The sequence below is a fragment of the Heloderma suspectum genome, chromosome 1, assembly GCF_057233095.1.
Source record: "Heloderma suspectum isolate Gila_16-S chromosome 1, 16-S_ref, whole genome shotgun sequence".
Lineage (NCBI taxonomy): Eukaryota > Metazoa > Chordata > Lepidosauria > Squamata > Helodermatidae > Heloderma > Heloderma suspectum.
In genome coordinates, this window is record NC_139458.1 from 216,179,420 (window position 1) to 216,197,273 (window position 17,854).

General features: G+C 42.3%; 2 protein-coding genes across 9 annotated transcripts in view; both read right to left on the reverse strand.

Annotated features, from left to right (window-relative positions):
- Positions 1-4,960, reverse strand: part of KANSL1L (KAT8 regulatory NSL complex subunit 1 like) — an 85,494-nt gene extending 80,534 nt beyond the window's left edge. For 5 of the 7 annotated variants that reach the window (XR_014785661.1, XR_014785660.1, XR_014785654.1 and 2 more), the window contains exon 1: positions 4,538-4,932. The gene's annotated coding sequence lies outside the window, so the exon portion shown is untranslated. Of the gene's footprint in view, positions 1-4,537 lie in introns of all 7 variants that reach the window. The other 2 variants (XR_014785659.1, XR_014785658.1) reach the window with 2 other exon arrangements.
- Positions 4,961-5,128: 168 nt separating this feature from the next.
- ACADL (acyl-CoA dehydrogenase long chain) overlaps positions 5,129-17,854 on the reverse strand; it is a 42,390-nt gene continuing 29,664 nt past the window's right edge. The window contains exons 8-11 of one of the 2 annotated variants that reach the window (XR_014785673.1): positions 16,036-16,149; positions 13,030-13,157; positions 10,544-10,680; positions 5,129-6,640 (exon numbers count right to left, since the gene is read on the reverse strand). Coding sequence is in view for 1 of the 2 variants with exons in the window: in XM_084819264.1 (XP_084675390.1) it covers positions 6,547-6,640; positions 10,544-10,630; positions 13,030-13,157; positions 16,036-16,149 (423 nt within the window). In the remaining variant the exon portion in view is untranslated. The remainder of the gene's footprint in view (positions 6,641-10,543; positions 10,681-13,029; positions 13,158-16,035; positions 16,150-17,854) is intronic. The other variant, XM_084819264.1, reaches the window with a different exon arrangement.

Here is a 17,854-nt window from a genome sequence, read left to right on the forward strand (position 1 = left end):
AGTGCACCAAACCAATCAGGAACCAGCATCAATTACTGGACATCATGGATGATGACCACAACCAATTACTGATTTAGTATTTTTAAATTCTGTTCTTGCACCTGCACTGAGAGGAACCAAACAGACATCTTGAGAGTAGTGTGATGGACACACACTGAGCAGTGAACCTCAGCCTCCTTAGTTTACTGAACACTGACAGAGAGGGGCTGGGATGTATGTGTCACTTAACTTGCATGCCTCAGTTTATCCTTTCAAAACCATGGATTGCAGCTATGGATTCAAAAGACAGTGACCTGATTCGTATATAATGGCAAGCCACTGTGACTGAATTTCCCTGCAGGGCTTCTCGGTGCAGTGCTGACCATCATTCTGAAAATTCAAGCTGCAGCAGGGGTGCGCCGTAGCATGTTGTTACATGTGGACCTAGCAAAGGTGGGTTGTTGCGGTGGTTAACAAGCCACCCAGAACCCATGGCTTGTTTTAGGGTTGCAGGTGGCTTGTTAGCCACTTCAACAACCCACCCTCACCAAGTTCATACGTAACGACAAGCTATGGTGTGCCCACACCGTAGCTTGAATTTTCAAAATTCTTACATACAACCCGGCTCTTTGTGTGCCACTTTGAGGAACCCCCACCAACTTCTGCTTTGGAGATATGATATTCATGTCAACGCCTCAATTTGCCTTTTCTATGCAATTGGTTGCTGATGTAACAGACAAACTTAAGTTCAAAGGACTGCTTTTGTGTTATTCTTTTATGAGTCAGACTCCACCACCAAATCTCAGTTTGCTCTTTCTGTGCAATGGGTTGCTGCCCTATGCGAGTTCAAAGGAGTGCTTTAGTGTGTTGAGGGGATCAGACACAAACTCTCCCTTGCAACAATGCTCTCTGTCAAGTGACTTGCCCATTTGTCTTTGTGTGAAATGGGTTTCACCTTTAGCCTTTGTGGTTTTTTTCCTCCATTTTTTTTTATCATGGACAAACTGGATGTTCAACTGGAGGATCACTCCCTTGCCTTCTGCTGCAATGAAAGCTGGAGTGCCACACTAACAGCTACATGGTTGTTAGACAGATAGGCATATAGCAGAGACAGACTGGACTAGCAGGCACATGGGCAGCTGCTGTCCAATCAGCAACCTCCCTACAATAAATGTCATGCCTTCTTTACTGTGTCCAACCACATTAAGCTGGATGCAGGGAACAGATGATTGGGCTGCGCTGAAGGAAAGCTCCAGTTATAAATTGATGTAAAAGATATATTTTTCTTTGGTTTTGAGGAAGCAGAAGGGAAAATAGTGTTCAGAAGGTAAATTATTTGAAAGGGAACCAATTTGGAAAGTTTTATCTGTGGGGCTCAGACCCCATCACTCCTAGCAATCAGTTTGTGGTCCACTCTTTCCAGCACTGGCCAGCCAATTGCCTCTGGGAAGCTTACAACCAGGGTATGGGGGCAACAGTTGTTTCTCCCTAGCACCTGGTATTTAGAGACAGTGTAAGTTACATTTAACCATCATAAGCATAGGAGAACCTTTCACTGACCCATTATGACCAAGAATGGAATAGGTTGGTGGAGTCAAGAGAAAGTGTGCTGAGAGTGTGCTGGGTGGGGTGGATGAGATTTGTAGCTGCCCCTACTACAGAATGTACGTTATAAAATAAGGGTGAGCCACTGAGATATGTGCATTGGTCTTGCTCCCATCCTGCCCCAGCTGCCTAGGCTATCTTTGTCCCTCCCCTGCTTACGTATAGAAACAGCTCAGAGAGCTTTCCTGCCTTCTTTCTTTTCTCTGTAACCTGGACAGAAGGGAGAGCTAACTGACTGTCATTTCCCTACTACCTTCTTATTCATTCTAGGGAAGCTTTTTGAGAGCAGAAAAAGAGACTAGAATAAGCAATCAAAAGAAGAAATCCTCCTCACATTAACATACTCTCAGCCCATATTCTTTCCAAACACACACCCCAATGAAAAATAATACTGGATTGAGGAGTGGCGGTTGGACTTGCATTGTTTCATCAACATGGCCCAAACAGTAGTTGCTAATCAGAATTACAAAAGCATTTAACACTTCTCATCATCAAAAACAATAACCACAATGCCTTGCTGACACCAATGTACATTTTGTTTCAGTGACTTTAAAGAAGCTAAGCACAAAACTACTGAATTGTTTTACATGGGCTGTGTTGGACTAAGCTGCAAAAGAATGGACACATACAATTTACTAAAGAAGCAGATGGCACAGGTATTAGAAAACGTGGTTTTGCCCCAAACCCATTCAAATATAACAATAGGATACCAGCTTTCTGAATCACAATTGTCAAAGGTATTTGAACCACACACTACAAAACATGGATCACACAAATGTTTGAGGAAACTATGGGTTGCTCTTGGAAAAATACCCAAATTAACGCTACCACAAACCTCACAGTGAACAAGCCTTAGGAGACATCTACTTGTATGATCTTTTCTATTGTTAGATTACATCTTTCTACAAAGACCCATCACCCAAGCCATCTCAGCATTTTTATTTTAAAGTATGATGCAAATATCAATATAGAGATCTATTTTCTTCTTTCAAAGTTCTAGAAAGTGTGTAATTTAATTGCAATTTTGTATTTACAGTTGTATTTTGTTGCATGCAAATTCAAACATATTAACAAATATCAAAACAGCAAATATACATTCTATCCCCATGCCTTCACAGATTTATCCCTTCTTACTATGCAGAAGAAACATGAACATTACCACAGTTCTAAATATTCCACATTTAGATTAAAAAGACCAAATGCAAGTGTTGATAGTTGTTCCTTTAACACATCTAATTTTTTTTAAATATCGATTTTTACGTTTAAAAATCTAAAATCTACAGGCTACCAGATCAATCGAAATTGTTTTATTCTTTCTAAGACCTACTTACCTATATTTGCAAATGCAGCCTAATGTGGTAAGGGACAGCTTTGCATGCAGAAACCCCCCAGCTCAATCCTTTTCCAGTTGAAGGATCTCCGGCAGCAAGCTTGTAAAGATACCTACTTTAAGCCTTGGAAAGCTGCTGCCATTCAGCATAGTATTGGGCTAGATAAACAACTAGCTTAACAATTTAAAAGACCATGCATCTATATATAGTTCACCAACATACAGATGGACTAACTAGTGATATATATCTCAGAAAGCTTGAGTTGTGGGCCTGACAAATTGCCCACCAGAATGGAAGGATGTGTGAATAGGATTATTAAAATTTATTGAATGTATTTATCAACCTGAATTTTTATTTTCAGAGCATCGCACAAGCCTGCATTCTAGTCTGTTGGTCAGGACTAAAGATGTGCAAGTTCTCCCAAGGAAATTTTGCAGAATATTCCATCCCACCATATTTTGAGGTTGAATTATCCCACAAAATGGGGAGAGGGGAGCTGCACACTCTAGATTACATTGAGTAAATATGCACTGTCTGCCAGGTACCTCAGCAAATCATGCCTTTGCTGTACAACTCTACTGGATGACACAGAACCCTCAATACACACCATGGAAGCTCCAGCACTTGGCACTCAAGTGCACAGGCTTGAACCTAGGCAGAGGACAACCTAGCACAATGAGGAGCCTAACCCAGTTGTAAGTGCCCAGAATTTGTAAATTCCCTTTGAGAATCCATATGGATTATACCCAGCTGTACACCACCACCCCAATTTGTACTGCCTGCTTTTCTCTTTAAGAGCAAGTAGGACTGCTGATATTTAGTAGAAATCTATCATTAGCACACTTGCTGATCATAAGCAAAGTGTACAACACCAGAGCAGGCTCTCAAGGTAATATGGAGTCAGCCAGGCAACCAAAAACAGGATACTGAAATTCAGAGCCACAAACCTTGGCTGTTGGGTAGTATAAAAATGTAATAAATAAATAAAGTAAATAAAGAACAAACTTCATTCCCAACACCATAAGAACAAGCTCCACTTTACGGAGACACTGGCGCCTATATTCTCAAGCGGCAGTCAAGAACTTCAAGTATGTACCTTCCCCACTGCCACCTCAGGCTGAAACTTGATGCGATTACAGCTGAACCCAGGCGGAGGAAGGGTGGAGCCCACCTGCCCTTGTGCACTTTAAATCTCTCACTCCGCACGCAACTGGGGGTCTGCCACCCTCCAAGCTGGAGTCGGATGACCCTAAATGCCCAAATGTACTTGTGAGAAATAGAAGAAAAAGGTGCTTCTTCTAACTGTTTTAATGGCATACAAGTTCCCAAGCCTAAACATTTGGGTTTTTGCACGATTGACACGAACACCTCCCTCCCCCTCTCGGCGTGTCAGAAACTTCTTCCCTCCTTCCCCCAGCAAAAGCGCCTCTTGAATCCAGGCTCTTCTGCCTCCGCCCCCGCGCCGACGTCACGTCACGCCGCGCCCCCTCACAGCCAGGGGCGCGCGAGCGTATCTTTCCCTCCCAAGCTCCGGCCCCGCCCCTCTCACATTCCAAGGGCACCGCACGCCCCTCCGCCGCCCCCCCAAATCCCGCCTCCCTCCCGCCTCGACCCCTCCCTACCTCCTCTCATCCTTTCTCTCTTCGCTGCCGTTAGGTCGCTGTTGAGAACGCTTAAGATTCTCCCAGGGCGGTCGTTCGCACTTGCCCGCGCGCGCCAGAAAGAGGCGCGCGGGAGGGGGGGGGGCTTGAGGGCGCCGCCGCCACAGGGACCCAACCGTCTCTCCTCAACTCCCTGAGGGAGCCCTCGCGGGAAGCAGCCCACGCCCGCCTCCCCGCCGCGGCGCCGACTTGCCTACCCACTCGGATCGCTGGCTGGCTGGCTGCCCGCTCTTCTTTTTCCTTTTCCTCCACGCGCCCCCGTTAACTTCCCAGCGGCCAGAGCGGAGGCGGCTCCGTCCGCTTGCCCCGCTTTCGCCTCCCCCCCCCCGCGCCTGCCCCCGCCGCTGCCCCAACAGCCGCTCCGCTCCAAGTGCGCTACCTCAGCAGCCAAGCAAGCGGGAGCGGGCGGTAGTTTAGGCGGCGCGGGCGGGGCCTCCGCTGGGAGTCGGCCGCCTCAGCAGACCAATCGCAAGGCGAAGGGAGCAGTCTATGCAAATCGCGCTGGGGGGCTCCTCCCTTCGGAATGCCAGGCGGGAGGGGCGCTGGCTCTTCTCGGGCAGTTTTTGAACTTGAGCCCCCTCCTGCATCCGCGCCGCCTCGCCCCACCGCGACCCAGACGCCGGTCGCCCGCGCGGGCCGCGAGACGCGCTGGAGCGGCAGGCAGCCTCCTGCTGCGCGCAAGGATCCGTGGGTTAGGGCGCTGTAACCCCCTTTCTAAAACCGCAGCCGAGCTCTGCCCCAAAGCTAAGCAGAGAGAGAGAGCCGCATCGGTCGGTCGTGGAGAAACACAACTGTCGCGCGCCATATATGTGCAACGCTTTGAGCCACCAACTAAAGGTGTTCCGACTCCGATGTAAACTCTTTCAGAACAAAGCAGAAGGCACAACAGATCCACAAAAAGCAACGGAGACTTGTGGCACCTTCAAGACATACATGTATTATGGTATAGCCCTTCATGGATTTCATCAGATGCACTCTCGTCAGTGGAAGCTTATACCAAAATACATTTTTTCGTCTTTAGAATACATGCCACAGCTGCCGCTTTTTTCTGCAAGAGACTAACAGGGCCAACTTACTTCAGGCTTCACTGAAATACTGAGTGCTTATTCTCAGAGATCTGGTACTCAGCCATGAATTAGGCATTCAGACATGATTACCGCTTTCGGTTGGTGTCGTTTTGCAAATCCAGCGTGCCGTCCAATCTTGCAATGCACTTTGGAACACTAGTGGTACCTTCACCCTTTCAAGACATTATTTAAGGCTGAGAGATACCAAAGATGGTGCTATTTTGGTATTTAAATTTTTCATTTATTGTTCTATACAAAATACATACAAGTTGAAATTAGGCAATTTTTGTTTGATGTGAACTTTTAAAAATATCCTTGTGCAATTGCTTGTTAACATCAGAAGATTATCTGCCCACTTTTGTCATGTTTGATTAATGCTTTCTGGAATTATGCACAAACATAGCCATGAAGATTACTATAACAGCTACACTTAAGAAAAAGGAAAATGTGTCAAATAGGCTCAAGTTTTACTATTTCCAAAGAGCTTCTCCTTTATATACTCTTGTATAGTTAATGTTTCCTACTCCTGTAGCCACACACAAAAATCAAGTATGTGATGTGTTTTTCTGACTGTTTAGTTCTAGAATAAATTACATCAGGCTTCAAAGAAATCAACTTTAGATGATAAAGAATTTGGAGCTCGTTATGCAAACATATATTCCATATTCTTGCCTCTTCGAATGCATTTGAAGTCATACCACCAGAGAAAGACAACTAACAGTTATTCTATGTTAAACATTAGGATCAATAAGAGAAACATGTAATTCTTATTACTAATGTTTTCAAATGGTGTTTCCTCTTCTTCATCTGTCCTTGTCCACATCTTTGTGTGGTAGGGCACCAATTAATTCCATGTCAGCTGGTAATGGGATTCAGGAAATGTCCTTCAGCATAACTGTATGCCTACTTGTCGCTCACAATATCTCTAGCAATGAGCTCTTTCATTATTTCATTGGTACCACCATAGATTGGCTGAACACGAGAGTCTACAAAAGATCTAGAGAAAAATGTCAGTGGAATGTAAAAACATACCAGTGTAAAAACATGTATATCACTGGGATATAGGTTGACCGGCTGGGATCCTGCTGACAGAACTACTCTTGAATTTAAAGTATGTGCTGCTTAAGCATGCTTCACAGATCGAAAACAAAGTGTTTGTTCCCAGCTCTTAATAAGCAAGTTAGTTTCTGCAGAGCAATTGTTTCATCAGAGCTGCTACGTTCACAGTATGCTAAAAATGGGCAATATTCATAATTCTTAAAAACAAAAAGACTTTCAGGAAGCAATGGGGAAACTGTGGCCCTCCAATTCTTATTGGACCCCATCATGCCAGACAATTTGCATTGCTAGCAGGGTTTATGGGGGCTGGAATCCAACAATATCTGGAGAGCCAAGGGTTCCCCACCCTTGCTCGCACAAATCCAAGACCATAAATTATGCCCAAGGGCATCCCAAAGGTCAAGTAAATGAAGATGCCAAGAACTGACATCTACATGTTACTTGGGGATCACATGTTACCTCGGCTGTGATCCTAGGGTCTCCTTGCTACAGCTTGTTTTCATCGCGATAAACAGTAGCTTATTGTGACATTTAAACTGGCCCACTATCTTCTTTATTTGTATTAATCACGAAATCTAACATCTGTGTGGGTACATTCTTGTCTTGTCACAAAGAGAAATCTGAAAATCTTAGCTCAGTAAAAGGGAGCCATTCAGTCAATAGGAGGTGATGATACTTCACTCAGCACAACTGATAGTCTCTCAGCTTCTCTACCCCTATTTACTGTAGTATTCTATAACTCCTAGTCTTCCCTATCCCAAAACATCATAATTTCTTAGCCATGGTTTGGCATGGTTAACTATGATCTGTTGTGATGTTTGAACTGACAAACCACATGATTATGACTATTATTTTACCTCTGAAGACCACTGCACCTAAGGATGGAGTGATAATTGGAAATTTGAAACAGTCAAGGTTTTGCCTGTATATCTGGAGCTTAAATCCTGGTTTAGTGTAATGTCTGAACTGAATCAGGAAAAGCACATTAAAATTCTGCAACTATTAGTTCTTTGCCTGTGGCTTAGCAGTCAGTCGTGTGTATCTGCTGTCAGCTTTTAGCATCTCACAGGAAACAAAAATTGCTCCAGCATTTTGATAAATGCTGAAGCCTGTATATGGTAATGGAGCCAACATTGTCATCTTTTCGGTGCCAGGTCAAAACTGCCCTCTTCTCTCAGGCATTTGGCAGCGTAGAATGAGTCTCTTGACAGTCTCTTGCTGACTATGCTTTTGCTCTAGATATACTGTATGTTGTTGTTGTGTGTGTTATTTGTTCTGTGTTATTTGTTCTGTGTTATTACGTGAATCATTTACATTCTATATAATGTATTTTAATGGTTTTTAATTTTTGTGAGCCGCCCAGACAGCTTCAGCTATGGGGCGGTATAGAAATATAATAAATGAAATGAAATCACAAAGCTAGATGGCCATAGGGACGTATCCCACATGCAACATTTTCCAAAAAGCTCACATGCATTTAATGTTTTTGCAAAGAAACCTTACGTTTGTCCAAATTGTAATTGTCTAATTTGCGTAATTTATTCTTGTTGCAAAATCTGGGTTTGATGCAGTTGCTACAGAAGACACAAGATCTACAGTAGCGTTGTACTGCACTGGTAGGGAACATGACTGGCAATCATGAGAGATAAGCAGTTCCACATTGTAGGCCTACAATGTAGGGCACTGAAACACTGACTTCTCAACAAGACCTTTTACCGCTCCTGCTTCATGCTGGTTTATTTCCACACCAGTAAGATCTATAAACTTGTTTTCTTATTAAAAAAAAAAAAAGCAAAAGCTGAGACTCTTAGAAGTAGATACATGTAACTCCGTATGTGTAACTAAAAAAAAATAAACACCCCAAAACTATCTGACATATCTCATAAGTATTTCAGTTCCAAATCTCAATTATTCTGAATGGGTGGTATTTAATTTTCAGTTTCTTCAGTTTCCCTCTTCCTTCCTCTTCCTTGAGTGTTGTGTCTTTTTAGATTGTAAGCCTGCAGGCAGGGACTGTCTTGTTTAATGGATTACATGTAACCCGTTCTCGTAGCCTTTTTGGCTGAGAAACAGCATAAAAAAATATTTTTAAAAAGGACACATTCCTAAACCACTAATAAAGAGCATTAGTTGAAACTGCTATGAAAGTTAAAGATCAAGATACAACTAAGAATTCCAGAGTTTTGATTCTGAGATATATATTGAGTGTCAGCAACATGGTAACCATGGACATCACTGCTCCCACAAAGTGCTGGCAAGTTTAACTTTTTTATAAAGCAAAGTAAAAACATTTCAGGTGGCTGGGAGCGATTCAAAATGAAATGCTGGCCTCCAACCTCCTGCTATCTTTATTCCACGGAATTTCTCTAAGCCTACATAGGAATGGAAGAATCTGTAAAGTTCAATTCCGCCCAGTTGCTCATTTTTTCTACATTAAATTCATTCTGTCCCATTTCTGCTTCAGTTTGAGAATTTGTTTTTGTTTTTATGTCTGCATGAAAATGTGTACTTATTTTCATGCACATTTATCTAAATGTACGTATTTTTATATTATTGTTCCAAATATACGCATTTTGTACGTACTATTCTAAATGCATGCATTTCTGCAAGTGACTTTCCCTAACATAATGCAGCTTTGTGTGCACTTTGCCCTAATATACACATTTGTGCACACTTCTCTGTTGTATGCATTTTTGTGTGCATTTTCCATTTTATGTGCATTTTTTTTTAATTGCCAACTACATCACAAAATTCAGGAAAATGCAATTATCATATCTCTGCACTCTGGTTTGTGTGCAAGTTTGTGAATTTGGTAAGTTCGCATTAAAATGAGAACCCAACGCATTTCTCACCCATCTCTAGCCCCATGTGGATTCAAAGAGATACTTAGAAAGAAAAGATGGCATGCAGCTGGAGACCAGCACTTGGTTTGGAAATATTACTGGCTTTCCAAAAGGGGGGGAAAGGAAGGAAGGGACCCACCAGCACTGCTTGGTAAGTGAAGAAACTCGGGAGAACTGGGGCAACCCAATGGGGCAGAGGAGGAAGCATCAGTGAGAAGACTGAGGCTTGGGAAAGCTGCAGAGACCAACAAGGGGGGTTGGGAAGGCCTGGTGACCCAAACTGGGGAGGGAGAAAGTGGGAAGAATGGGGCTCAGGTGAGAGAAGGAACTGGTGAGGGGGTGGGGGACTGAGACAGCAGAGAGATCATGGGGGGGGAGTACAATGGGAACCATTGAATTTTGGCAGCAAAAGTGGGGCAGGAATCCATGTGTGGATATGTTTTCATACCTTTTGTGGGTATACAAGTGTGTTTTTGTGCCTTTTGTGGATGTCTGCAGTGTGAGATGGCTGGTTTTTCTGTACCTGCAGGGCAACCCAACCAGTTCGCCTTTCTGTGAAATGGTTGCTTTGTGACTGGCTGCAACCACCACAGCAGCCATTTTGTGATGGTGTCCATGACACACTCAATATTCCAAATGCCCAAAAACTGATGGGCACCAAACAAACATATGACCTAGCTGTCAGCTGGTCTTTTGATATATTCGAGAACTACACTAAAAATGTGCACCCTACTGTTATCAAAAGGAAATGTAAGTGAAATGTGAAAATAAAATATATTCAGAAACTCTAGATCAAAGGAAATTTGGTCTCAAAGATATAGTCCTCTCATTTTACTTTTTATAACTGCTATATCAACATTTTGTAGTTAAAGAATATTCACACTCTTAAACAGCTTGTAGAATAACTGGATAAGTAAAAGGCGGTTGAAACATCTGTACAGACAATCAGTTTTCTAAACAAAACGGCATGATTGTGAGGATAAAAAGCAGTCACTTACTTTGCAATTGGATACTCCCACATGTATCCCCAACCTCCATGGAGTTGTACACACTGAGTAGCAACACTGTTTTGGAGATCAGAAGCCCTTAAATGGAAGAAGGAAAGTCTGTTTCCAAAGCAGTTGAGGTTTTATGTCTATAAAGTAATCCAAATTATAACATATAGTGAACCGGAGTTGTTTAAGGAACTATGGTATTCTCCAATGAATTATTTTAAAAATTAGCGCATTAAAACTGTATTTTTCATATGTTGCATTACTGTCAGGTTGTAATATATAACAAGAAAAAAATGGCTCTGTGTTCCACAATTTTTGAGTAGCTCATGAAATGTTCCAAATCATTGAAGAAATGTTTACAAAGAAATCATTGTAGAAATGTTTACAAAGAAAAAGTTCCAAATGCAGGTTACAACAGCATTTAGTATTCAACAGCAGCTTAATTTTATGTAATGGTTTCCCTAAGTGCTCAAAGCACTGTCTAGGCAACACAGCTTGGTTGGTATTTATCTCCCAGCACTTAATTCAAAATGTTTTCAACACCAGTTTAGAATATGCACAAATTATCTGGAACTAGGACTGTTTTCCATTCAGCCGTAAAAGCAGAACAGATCTATGTGAATACAGCCAATGCCAAGCTCAACTGAATACCCATACAGAGAAGCAACCTTATTTAAGGTAGTCATCTAAAAAATTATACTGGCGAATAAGATGGGCTTCTTGGGTTGCAATACCAAAAATATGTGGTCACATCAGTAGTTAAACATTCTGCAAATTCCAGGAAAGGCAACTGAATATGTGCATGAACTTCACTAGACAGACAAATGATAGTTTCCTTTACTTAGAGACAAAATGCAATTTCTTCCTTATCAGAAACCTCAATCCAAAATTCTTGTCCATTACTGGAAATATCTCATCTGGACTCTTATCTGTGCCTGCATTTCTCTTTCTATAGTATTCACAAGATGCAAACTGGTATATAGTCTCCAAAAATGTTTTCTGCTCTTTTTCTAATATCATATCTGATTTCCTTCACCCATGTAGTTAATTTAATCTGGCATCTGCACAAAGTATTACCTTAGATGTTTTTACTTGTCTAACTTTGTCCAGTGAAACATAAGTTAATATATAACAGCAATAACAACCCAGGGGCTTTGTCTAGCTAATGAAAAATTGAACTACAAGAGGGAGCGCAGGTCGAGGTTTGTTATAATATGGCAGTGGATAACATTTCCATCCTAAACTCAGATTTAGGAAAAATGCTTGGGGTTATATATCAAGTCTATGTTTACACAGCAAGCTGTATGGAACTACTTATTTGATAAATCTTCAACAGTTTTGTAGTAAAATCATGTTATGGTTTCCTAATGCCTTTCAACTCTGTAATTAAGCATTCCTGTGGAACTCGAAATTTTAATACTGTAGTCCTCTTTTCTTTTTGTCAAGACCTATGTTGATGTTCAGGTCAATACAACTCTCTTCCCCACCTCAAAAATGAACAGTAAGATCACCCTTATGAAGCAGTTCAGGGACTACCAACCTGGACACAAATCTAAGAAACCTAGTGATTTCCAATAAAAGGGGTTTTCAAGTCTTTATATTTAAAGAATAGCACCAAGTTTTATTGCATTCCCACAAGAATCTTTCTGGCTTTCTAACTTCCCTTCCAGACTAGCTTATAGCACTGCTATCCATGTGGTATCAACACCCTCATACTGAAACAATATTTGGAAGATAATGCATTCTCTCAGTAATCAAACCACAATATTGGAACTCTTCACCCAATGCAGCATCCTTAGCTATTACTACATGGAATGTGATTGTGCAGATGTTAGGAGTGTCTATTGCAGGCTTTCCCAACCTGGTTCAGACTATAACTCCTACCATCCCTGACTATTGGTCATGCTGGCTGAAACTGATAGGAGCTGTAGTCCAAAACATTTGGAGGGCCCAGATTGGGAAAGGCTGGTCTAATGGACAGTGCCTAACATGTGGCAAGTAGCCAAAAAAGCCTCCAGTCATTCTTCTGTTACCTTGCAATTTTAATCCCCCAACCCCCGCCTTTTCCCTGCACCGAGTGGTAAAATGCTCCTATGTGTGCTACTACACCACTAAACCACCCACCCAGAGCTAGTTTTCTTTAAAGTAGTTTAACAAGCAGAACTACATTTTTTCCTTGCATTTTCCTAATAATTTCAGGAATCTTTACTTCCTGTTTTTAAAAATCCTGCTAAAAGCCTGCTTTGGAGTACTCATCCAGTCTCATTTATGTGCACACGTGCGCGCGCACACACAAATATTTCTGAACAGGAGCAACAGGTGTGAATTGGAGGAAGGATAAGAGGCATTTGAGTTTCTCCAGGTAATTCCTTGTACCCCATAAGATGGGTTTCCCCCACTCTTGACAGCCTTGTGAAATTATGTTCAACATGACTGTTCCAACCTAGTGTGGGTACACAGAACGACAAAAGCTTGTTTAACACACGTACCAGTACTTGGCCATCGAAGCAGTGGCTGAATCCAGGCGTTTCCCTGAGTGAAGATGGAGACAGCTATCCAAAAATGTCCGACCTACACAAATTTGTGTTTTCAGTTCTGCTAGCTTATGCTGCACAGTCTTCCAATTTGGAAAGAAAAAGCACAATTTGTTAAGAGGGAAAACATTTTTATAAGAAATTATCTTCCCATTTTAAGGGGATGAGAAGTAGCAATATATGCCACAAGGTATGTTATGTACAGTCCAGCTCTTAGCATCACAAGAGAGATTTCTGTAATACATCGGAAACGTATGCTCATGTAATCTTCTATGCCCAATATAGAACACATGTACAGGCTCAGCATCAGCACTACGGTGGAGCAAATGCCGGGGCCCATGAGTGCCAGAGGGCCCATTGGGGGGCCCAACAGTTGTCACCGACATTCCTTTTTCTTTTCTTTTTAAAACACTCTTACTAGGGCAGCAGTCACATCGCAAAGCAAAGTGCTGGCGGCTGAGGCTACAGCGACCTGGCATCTTCATTTCCCTGGAAGATGGTGGATAGCTGCAGCCTCGGCCATTACTCCGTTTTGTGGTGCATCCACTGCCCTAGTAAAAATGTTTTTAAAAAGAGAATGTGCTCCTTGCCTGGTAAGGGTGGTGTGGAGGGTGCTGAAGCACCTTGTCCAGGCCTCCTTTCAAGCCTGGCTCTGCATGTGTACTTTGTTACATCCATAACTACATTATTCAGACTTAAGTTTGGTGGTTTCTGCTTTACTTCTCCAATATTACAGACGTCACAGAAAATACTGCAGCTGAAACCAAACATTTTAGGAGTATGTTTGACTATCAATCAATACATGCTTGAATTCCAGCCACCTTTCCCTGACAAACATTCCTGAAGTCGAAGGGCATTTCTTCACAGGACACTAGAAGTGCCTCTGAGCTTCTTTCAATCCCTCATGTTATGTGAATACATGAGTCAATTTGGTCAGTGCAAGATAATGGAAAATAGTAATTTTTTTAAACTTTAGATATTGGCCCCTGAAGGTGTTATATTCAGACTACAGATGCAAGAATTGTAAAGCCTTCTTTTCAATGTCATTCCTAAAAATGGTCTATGATTTTACATTATTTTGAAACATCACTTTCAATAGTGATTTATACCAACTCTGAACTCAGTGCTAGAGACTAAACATTTGCTCTAGTTTCTTTTGCCGAGCATGGCCTAAAACCAAGGTTTACAGCTCAGTCCTATTATTCCTTTGAAATAAAAGATGTTACTTCCATGAGGCTTAATCCCAGGTTAGTATGCAGGATTGCAGCCTGAAAAAAACAATGTTCTACGGCTGCAATACTATACACACTTGCCTGGGAGAAAGTCCCATTCAACTGAATGGGACTGACTTTTGAGTAGACATGCACAGGATTGTGCTGTAAATAAAATAAAATAACCCTCTTAAAGGCCATATCAGATATGATCTGATGGTTAATTCCTAGACTTTATGTGGGTTAATGATACATAGACATCCCGTAAGCCAGGATGTGGGCAATGGGCCAGGACAGACAAGCTCAGTCCTGCTCTCCCAGTGTGCATAGAATGCATCACCCCCAGAGTTCAGCCAAACTCATCCACAGCTACAAGCAGGCCTTAAACATATGATTGTAATGTGCACTCTAGAAAAGGCTTGCTAAGATATGCCAGTGCGGCATCAGGAAGACATAGAATCATAGAATAGTAGAGTTGGAAGGGGCCTACAAGGCCATCGAGTCCAACCCCCTGCTCAGTGCAGGAATCCAAGTCAGAGCATCAATCCAAGTCACAGCATTGCTCTGGCACATGTGGGCACGTGCCAAAGAGTACAGGCACAGATGTGTCAGAAGAAACCTGAATCAAAAGGAAATGAGATTATACAGGGAATCCCTCTGGTGAGATGTAGCTAATCTCTAGGTGGTAGAAAGAATCAAGCCAGTGGAGACAGACGGCAAGGGTGGGGAAGCTGCACCCATGTGGTTTCAAGCATTTTTTTTTGCATACTAAGAAAAAGAAGCAGCAATGGACACTGCACGTGCAAGGCTAATATACTGCCACTGTTGATCAGATCTGTGGTGCTGCTATCTAAGATCAGATCTGCTGTCTGGGCCAAAATGTACATTTATAAAAGTTTTATAATATGCAGTTATCGCAGAAAAAAAATCAAAACCACACAGTTTGGGAAGGGTGCACTGTATACACTAATGTGACCAATGAGACTGTATAATACAGTAGTCTTCATAGTTGCAACACCCTCTTTACTTTCTAACTATCATCAATTTGAAGTCAGGAATAATTGTTTTGTTTTTTAAATCGCAGAAGATAAAGTTTCAAGACTCAAAGCTATGTTATTTCCATGTCCTCGGTGTAGTTAGGGTCCCCAACCTTTTGGAACCCATTCAAAACTCTGAAAAATGTTGTGTGTGCAACCACAAAATGGCTGCTGTGGGGGCACAGCCAGTAGGATCTAGTAAATAAAAAATCGATCATCATGAATCTACATAATTTTCACATGGTATCCCCCAAAACCAACATCATCAAATTAAAGCTTACATTGTTGTCTATAGACTACACAGTAAAAACCAGAGATCTGGTGCTTGCTTCTGGCATCACGGAACAAAAACATTTGGAATGATTATGGCCAGGAATTATAGTTGTTTTGGACACAGGTTGGGGAAGCCTGCCCTAGATCAACAGCCATAGGGCCAAGCAACAGCCCCCCACCGCCACATTCTAGGGACAAAACAGTGCCCCCTAGTCCCATACCAACTAAACGTCTGAGAAGGATGCCATGGTTGATGGTATCAAACGCTGCTTAGAGGTCCAGCAGAACTAACAGGGACACACTCCCCCTGTTCAGTTTTCAGTATATGTCATCTACCAAGAAACTGTTTCCATGCAAAAACCTGAACCCAGATTGGGAAGGACGCATGGATTATAACTTAAAATACTTCACAGGACAAGCAAATATCCCTAAATGCTCACCTGTAAATGTGCAATTGTTTTTCCAAAAGCTTTCCTTTGTTTCACATAGTTTCTTGTTTCTTCAAACATGAATTCGCAACTGGCAATAGCCATATCAGCAATCAATAGCCTTTCCTTGAGAGACAGGGGGGAAAACATTCTCGAATACACTCGTTACCAAATAAAAAACTCTCATTATTTCTCTACACATCAACATTCCTGTATCTGGTACTCCCCTGCACTTGCATTGCTGGCAGTCATCAGTCCAGTCTTAAAAAACGGACATCAGCCTGAATTAGGCTGCTGATCTTTTCAATGATTATTGATCTTTATGCTTTGCAGCTGGGGGGCGGGGACAGAAGAGGTCCCAAATCATTCAGCTTGGCCATACAAGATTTACTCCCAGATGCAAATCATCGTATCTACTTTATCTGCCAGTAACACCATGATAAACTCTATGCAGATGGTCAAACCATGGAGTTTATAAACATGGCAGTGGAGGTACAGATTACCCCACTGGCCCTGCCCCTTTGAATCCTCATGTCTGAAGTCCTGTCTGCACAAGGGCCTATGTACATAAATCACAATGCATGCAGGCTCCAAATGTGTGATATATACCCTGGAGAAATTGAAGGATGGATTGTGTATATTATTTGAACAACAATACAAATACTGTGTATTTAAGCATGCATGCAGTTCCATATGCAGTAGTTTGGATCAACACATGAGAGTTAGTGGTGGAGAGGGGTCAGGAAACATGACCCTTACTCCATTCACACACACAACAGCACACACAGGCTACTTGGGTAGACCTCCTGCACAATGCAACTGTGTCGGGATTTATCAGCCTGTTGAATTGGTTGGTGCCCTACACTTTAAACCAGGGCCCACCCCAGTATTCTTGCCAAGAAAACCCCATGGAACGTATCACAAGGCTAAAAGAGATGACGCCGGAAGATGAGCCCCTCAGGTCGGAAGGTGTCCAATATGCTACTGGGGAAGAGCAGAGGGTATTTCCAAGTAGCGCCAGAAAGAGTGAAGCGGCTGGGCCAAAGCCGAAAGGACATTCAGCTGTGGATGTGTCTGGCGGTGAAAAGAAAATCCGATGCTGTAAAGAACAATATTGTTTAGGAACCTGGAATGTCAGATCAATGAATCAAGGTAAGCTGGAGGTGGTCAAACATGAGATGGCAAGATTGAACATCGACATCTTGGGAATCAGCAAACTAAAATGGACAGGCATGGGCGAATTTAATTCAGGTGACCATCATATCTACTATTGTGGGCAAGAATCCCTTAGAAGAAATGGAGTAGCACTCATAGTCAACAAAAGGGTGGGAAAAGCAGTACTGGGGTACAATCTTAAAAATGATAGAATGATCTCAGTACGAATCCAAGGCAAACCATTCAACATCACAGTAATTCAAGTCTATGCCCCAACCACTGAGGCCGAAGAAGCTGAGGTTGATGGGTTCTATGAAGACCTACAACACCTTCTAGAACTAACACCAAAAAAAGATGTCCTCTTCATCATAGGGGATTGGAATGCTAAAGTAGGAAGTCAAGAAATCACCGGGATAACAGGCAGGCATGGCCTTGGTGTACAAAATGAAGCAGGACAAAAGCTAATAGAGTTTTGCCAAGAGAACATGCTGATCATAGCAAACACTCTTTTCCAACAGCACAAGAGGCGACTCTACGCATGGACGTCACCAGATGGTCAATATCGAAATCAGATTGATTATGTCCTTTGCAGCCAAAGATGGAGAAGCTCCATACAGTCATTAAAAACAAGACCTGGAGCTGACTGTGGCTCAGATCATGAGCTGCTTCTTGCAAA